Raw genomic sequence first — 6,000 nt, 5'->3', positions numbered from 1 at the left:
TTACCATGGCAAATATTATTGCAGAAAGATCTCTGACAGTGTAAAAGAAAGTGCAGAAAGCTGAACATCACTACTACAGTTTGAGCATTTGTAAGCACGAGTGGAAGAAGAAGGGTTGGATGTATGTGTTAGTATATAACAGGAAAGGGTGGAGAGATTTTGATAATTTCTGAAAGGAACATAATCCACCCCCCACTTGCTCTCTCTTCCTCCCTGCCACCTCCCTCCCTCTCTCTCTCTCTCCCTCACTCTCTCTCTCTCTCTCTCTCTGAGTCCCAGCCCCTGAAGGTGTCATAACTGTGCTCTCTCTCTCTTCCTCTCTCTCTCTCACTCACTCACTCACTCACTCACTCACTCTCTATCACCGCCTTTCAGATCTTTAAAAGCTGGTGCTTTGCTCTGTCTCTCTCGATCTCCATTTGTCTCCTCTGGCACTGCAGGGGACTCAACCGGCAAAGCACCAAGGAAAGCTACTGTATAGAAACGGGAAGAAGACAGAGGAAAGGGGAGAGAAAGGGAGAGAGAGAGAGAGTAAGGGAGAAATATACATCCAGAAATAGCATCAGCCACATTTAACTGACAGAGAGTGACAGAGTGGAGAACCTGAGACCTGGACAGAAAATGCCTATCCTTTCTAACTTAACAACCGTTGTTTTGTTGCTGATTGCTCACTGCGGATCATGGACCGGGGCAAACCGCTTGGGCCCCTTCAAGGTCTGTCCCTCCTGCAGGGATCCACTGGGGGCAGGTCGGCCCCCCAGGGACCATACTGCTGCCGGCAGCACGTCAGTGCTGGCCCAGGGAGAGCCCTGTGGCGTGTACACGCTGAGCTGTGCCAAGGGGCTCCGCTGTGTGCCTCCACCTCGGGAGCATAGCCCCCTACAGGCTCTGTTGCAGGGAAGGGGCATCTGCGCCAAGCACAGCAGGACTAGTCCCACTGAGAGGCCCCACCCCACAGGTAAGATACTGTATACACACACACACACATACACGTGCATGAATTCACATATGTATGTACATGCATGCACCTACAGATACATGCATGGACACTGCAGGTAGGCTAGACAAGTGCAGCAGCTGCATAGCCACCGCACAGAATTGTATTTACAGTGTGTCTCCTGTGTTGCTGTGAATTGCATGTGATGCTGTGTCACTCACCAACAAAAAGAAAGGCCAATTAGTGTGTGACATTTAAGCCTGGATGCATTTGTGCACCACAAATGAATTTGCAGAACCTCAAGCATCCAGTACTGCTAAGCAGTGCCTCTGGAGTCACTGTGATAAAAATGTCATTTGTCATTATGGCCCCTTGTAACAAGACTGTGATTTGCTGAGAAATTGTGTCAAATCTCATAAAACAAGGACCTTTAATTCAGTGTGGTGGTGTTGCAACAGTGCAAAGTGAGCATGCATATCCCTGCATCTGTATATTTTATACACTGTAATATGTCTTATCAATCAGAATGACAGGGTGCATGACAATGATCTGTTCTACAAGTCAGCCTCTCTGTCGAGATTTTAGAATGAATGTGAAACTGTCACAGTGTCACCTACAGCCCGATCAAGCTGCTTTTTATTGCAGTGATCTCCATCTACTGTTCAAACTGAGATACTGCGATTAACTATCTGAAGAGGAAACATACTAATGGAAATTAGGTCTCTCATTGAATGACCACCACACACAGATCCCATCTGAGTGACTGCTTAGTGATGTCTCATGCTAACAAAGATGCAATGATAGACACAAAAGTGTAAATATTATTGATGTTGCCTATATTATAAAAATGTGCCATGGGATGTGGTTTGATGTGAACATCTACGATGGTTTAATGTCACATTCTCATGCCGGTGTTTGTGCCGTTTTCTCTCAGGTCCTCATCCCTCACACAGTGGTGACATTGAAAAAGTAAGTTCATGCTCTTGATTTACAGATTGTCACCTAAATGATCAAAAACCTGCCATGTATAAAGCATTTTATAAGACAAGACTGTTATAATGCACATGATATGTGAAGGAGAGGGTTGCGTATGGAGCTGCATTGTACTATAGAGAGTTATTAGCATAGATTCTGTGCTGTTTGGGGTGTTGCAGTGGCATGTACACACACTGCCCTGAAGCCATGCATTATGGTGCATGATGTGTGTGCTGCTATGCGGCAGAACTAATTGAGCATGATGTGAATCAGGAAAGTTTCAAAACGGCCGCTGCCGCCACAGATTCCCCACTTTGCGAGCCGGCTGATCTGCAGCATTCGAACTAAATGTGTGTTGGCGTCATCATGGGAACAACAAAAGTCACACAATCGATCAAGATGACACAGTTTAAGTGACACAAAAACGCACAGTCACTTCAAACCATCCAGTGACCTGAAAAGCCAAAGCATTGTGTAACAATACGGTTATATAATGTTACACAATATGTGACATCTGATATAAATATACATATTCTCTGCTTCTGGCTCTAATGCTGCATCACTGTAGCAAACCTTTTTGTGATTCACATCGACATTTGTTGTGATCAAAGAGGATTTCTGCCAACACAATCTACCTGAGGGGGGGATAGCAGCTCTGCCACTGGCACTCTCTAGATGAAGACAGGGTTCTCTATCTTCGCCTCTGGTAGTGTTTGAAGTCACACTCTGCGTTGCTGTTTTCAGGCACCTTGCCGCAAGCTGCTCAATAGTGTCCTGAGGGGTCTGGAGCTGACAATTTTCCAGTCTGACCGTGACATCTATATACCCAACTGTGACACTCGTGGCTTCTACAGGAAAAAGCAGGTACCTGAAACATACGAGAGGAACTTTATTGGCTCAAATGTGTCTTTGCTGCACCGAGTTGGTGTTGTGAGAGCTGCACTCCACTGCAGCTTTCTGCTCGGTGCATCCAGAGATTTGTCTGTGACCATATAGTGGCTGAGAATAACTGACACTTCTGTCTCTGAGCCTCTCAGCTGTGAGCTCAGGGAATCAGTACTGCGCTATGATGACATATCATTTTCTCTCTCTCTCCACCTTTTCCCACTCTCCCATTCGCCTTCCTTCCTTCCTTTCTTCAAAATCTCTCTCTCCTATCTCTTAATATCACACAGTGCCGCTCCTCCAAGGGCATGCAGCGTGGCCACTGCTGGTGCGTGGATGAACTCGGCACGCCTGTGCCCTCACGTGCCAGCGAAGATGGTACTTTACCGTGTGACGGGGAGTGAGGGATGAGTCGGTCCTATTGCTCTGAGCCCGGAGGAAGAGGAGAAGGTGGCGGAGGAGGAGGAAGAGGAGGAGGAGGAGGAGGAGGTGGTGGTGGAGGAGCAGGAGCACAGGGAGAGGGGGTGGCTTTAGCATGTGCTAGACACTGCCTGGACAGGAGGTAGCAGGGATAAACCACTTCCTATGGAAAATACACACCAGTTAACATTCATGTCCTCTCTAGAAGCAAGACACACACACTCTCACAGTCCAGATGCAGCAACAGTAACATCTGCCTGAATGTTCAACAGTTGCAGCAACGTCCTCTGCGTCGTCTGGTGACGTGCTGCATGCTCACATTAACGCTCCGTGAACTGCCTCAGTGATCCAAGCGGTATTACTCTGAATGATCTCTATATTCCCTGGCTCTTGTCCTGGCTTTCTGGTAGATTTTTATGTTCCTTTTTACTTTAGGATAGCTGACACTGCCTGTGTTCGTTCTGATCTCAGTGGGCTGAAATACTGTTACGCAGGTGATGTGACACAAAATGTTTGAAAAATGTGTCTCCCTCACCGTCCTCTCTCCCTCTCTCCAAAGATACACTGATATCAACATACCTAATTGACAGAATATTTCTTTTCTATTAATTTATTTTTGAGTATGTATTTCCATCAAGTACTGCTTGAATCTTACAGTATCTTATATATGTGTCAAGTCAGAAAAAAATAGTCATATGAATATGATCCTGGATGCTTCTGTTCATTTTATTTGTGTTCTGACTGCTTATTAGTTGATTGTTTGTACATATGTTGGAATTTTGTGGCCGACTGTGTGTTCTGAAGTGGCAGACAAAAAGCTTACGGCTGTTACCCTTTTCAAAAAGTTGTAAGGCATATTTTTATACACGTCAATATAATATTTTATATATGAATTGTTGGTTTATTTAATGAACTACAGTACAATGCCATGTATTTTTATATTGTCAGCAGTTTCTTATTTAAAGACAGAGATTATTTTATTTCATGTTAGGGAAGTGTTGTGCTTTAAAGGCACCTTTATGGCAAAACTCAAAACTCACACTCATCAGAGCTCTATTCAACTGCTGCACATCTTATGGTTATATCTCATGTTTTTAATTTCTGTTTTTATTTATGCTTTGTTTATTTGAGAATTGAGAATGTCCATGTTACTATTATGTTTTATTTTTGGCACATCGTACCACTACAAATTCTGATTTCAGTAGAGGAATAAAAAAAGAAAAAAAAAGATCAAATTTGTTATTATTGTTATGTCTTTCCTGAGTCCTTGCAAAAGTCATGAAATTGTGTGCTATTAAAGTGTGATTAGAATTTATCTATTTCTTAACAATCTTGTTGTGCCAATGTGTGTGCCGTGATGAAAGGTTCATGCACAAAGGACCTGTAAGATTTGCAAATATGAAAATAAAACATAATGATAATAAAAATGGAGAAGAATTAAACATATATTAATATAATGATGACTGTTTGGTGTTTTCTTTCCATGACATGCAATCACGGATTCAGGGATTTGTGATGACTGAATAATAATTATGATGATAAATTTGTATTTTATTACCTTTAATTAATTAAGAAAGCCTCAGTGAGATGTTTCAAGGAATGACAGCACACAAATAGTGTACACTAGATAACCCACAATATGCCACAAAACCAGTGATAAAAAGTTAATTTGTGCAGTGGTGGAAGAACAATTCAGATCTGTTACTTAAGTAAAAGTACTAATAGTGAGATGTGATGTAATAGTGAGATGACTCCACTACAAGTAGGAGTTTGTACTTAAATCAAAATGTACTTAAAGTATCAAAAGTAAAACTAATTGTTAAGCAGAATGTCCCCATAATATTATTGGATTATTATTATTATTATTGATGCATTTATGTAAGCAGCGTTTACATTTTCTCAAAGAAGGGCTCAATTTAACTACTTAATATACTGTTATGAGGTTTGATTTTTTTAAAGTGTCTAATCGCTTCAAATTTATGATGTTTTTTATGTTAAATCTCAACCTGAAAAGTAACTAAACCTGGCAGCTAAATGTAGTGGAGTAAAAAGTACAATATTTGCCTTTAAAGTGTAGTGGAGTGGATGAAGTTACATAAAATGGAAATACTCAAGAACAAATACCTCAAAAAGTACTTAGTTACATTCCACCACTGAATTTATCTGCATAAATGAAACTTTGACATACTTTCAGAAGGAAATGTTGTAGTTTTTTGATTAATATTTTCAATACAAAACATATGATCATTTTATATTATATATTAGTGTGTTACAGATCAAATTGAGTTCATAAAAGTTTATAAAACAGTTCCACATATGTCCAGTTGTCCAGCCCAGGTTCCTGTGTTTCACTGATTCAGTTAAAGGCTTAATGCCCTCCGCAGTCACACTGATTAGCCTACACATTAGAGTCATGCTGCTCTTTCTGCCATTACAAAGCACATAAAGGATGATTTTCTCCTGCTTCGCAACGCAGGGACCAGATACATGCCTGTTTCCAAGGTAACAGCATAGAATATCCCATTTGTCCATGCGTAACATGAAACGAAGGCCTCGCAGAAAACCAAGGAAGAAGCATGATCCTTTGTAGAATCACACCACCACACGTCCTACTTCTCTATCTAGGGTGGTTTGCTATTCTTGGAGATTCTTTTCTGTGCATTGAGCATGAGATGAAGCCAGTGATATGTCTGTCAGGCACGATATATCCCACTACTATCCCACAGTATATCACAAAAGTAGTAAAGACACAAGCACATTTCTATTTAAAAAATCAGACATTT

General features: G+C 41.5%; 1 protein-coding gene across 1 annotated transcript; it reads left to right on the top strand.

Moving 5' to 3' along the window:
- The first annotated feature begins 328 nt into the window (after positions 1-328).
- igfbp6b (insulin-like growth factor binding protein 6b) lies at positions 329-4,633 on the top strand. The gene is made up of 4 exons (XM_059332807.1): positions 329-958; positions 1,872-1,906; positions 2,657-2,776; positions 3,088-4,633. The coding sequence occupies exons 1-4, from the start codon at positions 622-624 to the stop codon at positions 3,199-3,201; spliced, it is 606 nt and encodes a 201-aa protein (XP_059188790.1). The 5' UTR covers positions 329-621; the 3' UTR covers positions 3,202-4,633.
- The last annotated feature ends 1,367 nt before the right edge of the window (positions 4,634-6,000 follow it).

Source organism: Centropristis striata, chromosome 5, assembly GCF_030273125.1.
Source record: "Centropristis striata isolate RG_2023a ecotype Rhode Island chromosome 5, C.striata_1.0, whole genome shotgun sequence".
Taxonomy (NCBI): Eukaryota; Metazoa; Chordata; class Actinopteri; order Perciformes; family Serranidae; genus Centropristis; species Centropristis striata.
Note: the sequence above shows the minus strand (reverse complement) of the source record. Positions and strands in the feature narration are given on the sequence as shown.

Coding starts and splice junctions, on each gene's coding strand:
- igfbp6b (XM_059332807.1), top strand. CDS start 622: ATGCCTATCCTTTCTAACTTAACAACCGTTGTTTTGTTGCTGATTGCT. Junction 1,907..2,656: donor ACAGTGGTGACATTGAAAAA/GTAAGTTCATGC, acceptor TGCTGTTTTCAG/GCACCTTGCCGCAAGCTGCT. Junction 2,777..3,087: donor GCTTCTACAGGAAAAAGCAG/GTACCTGAAACA, acceptor AATATCACACAG/TGCCGCTCCTCCAAGGGCAT.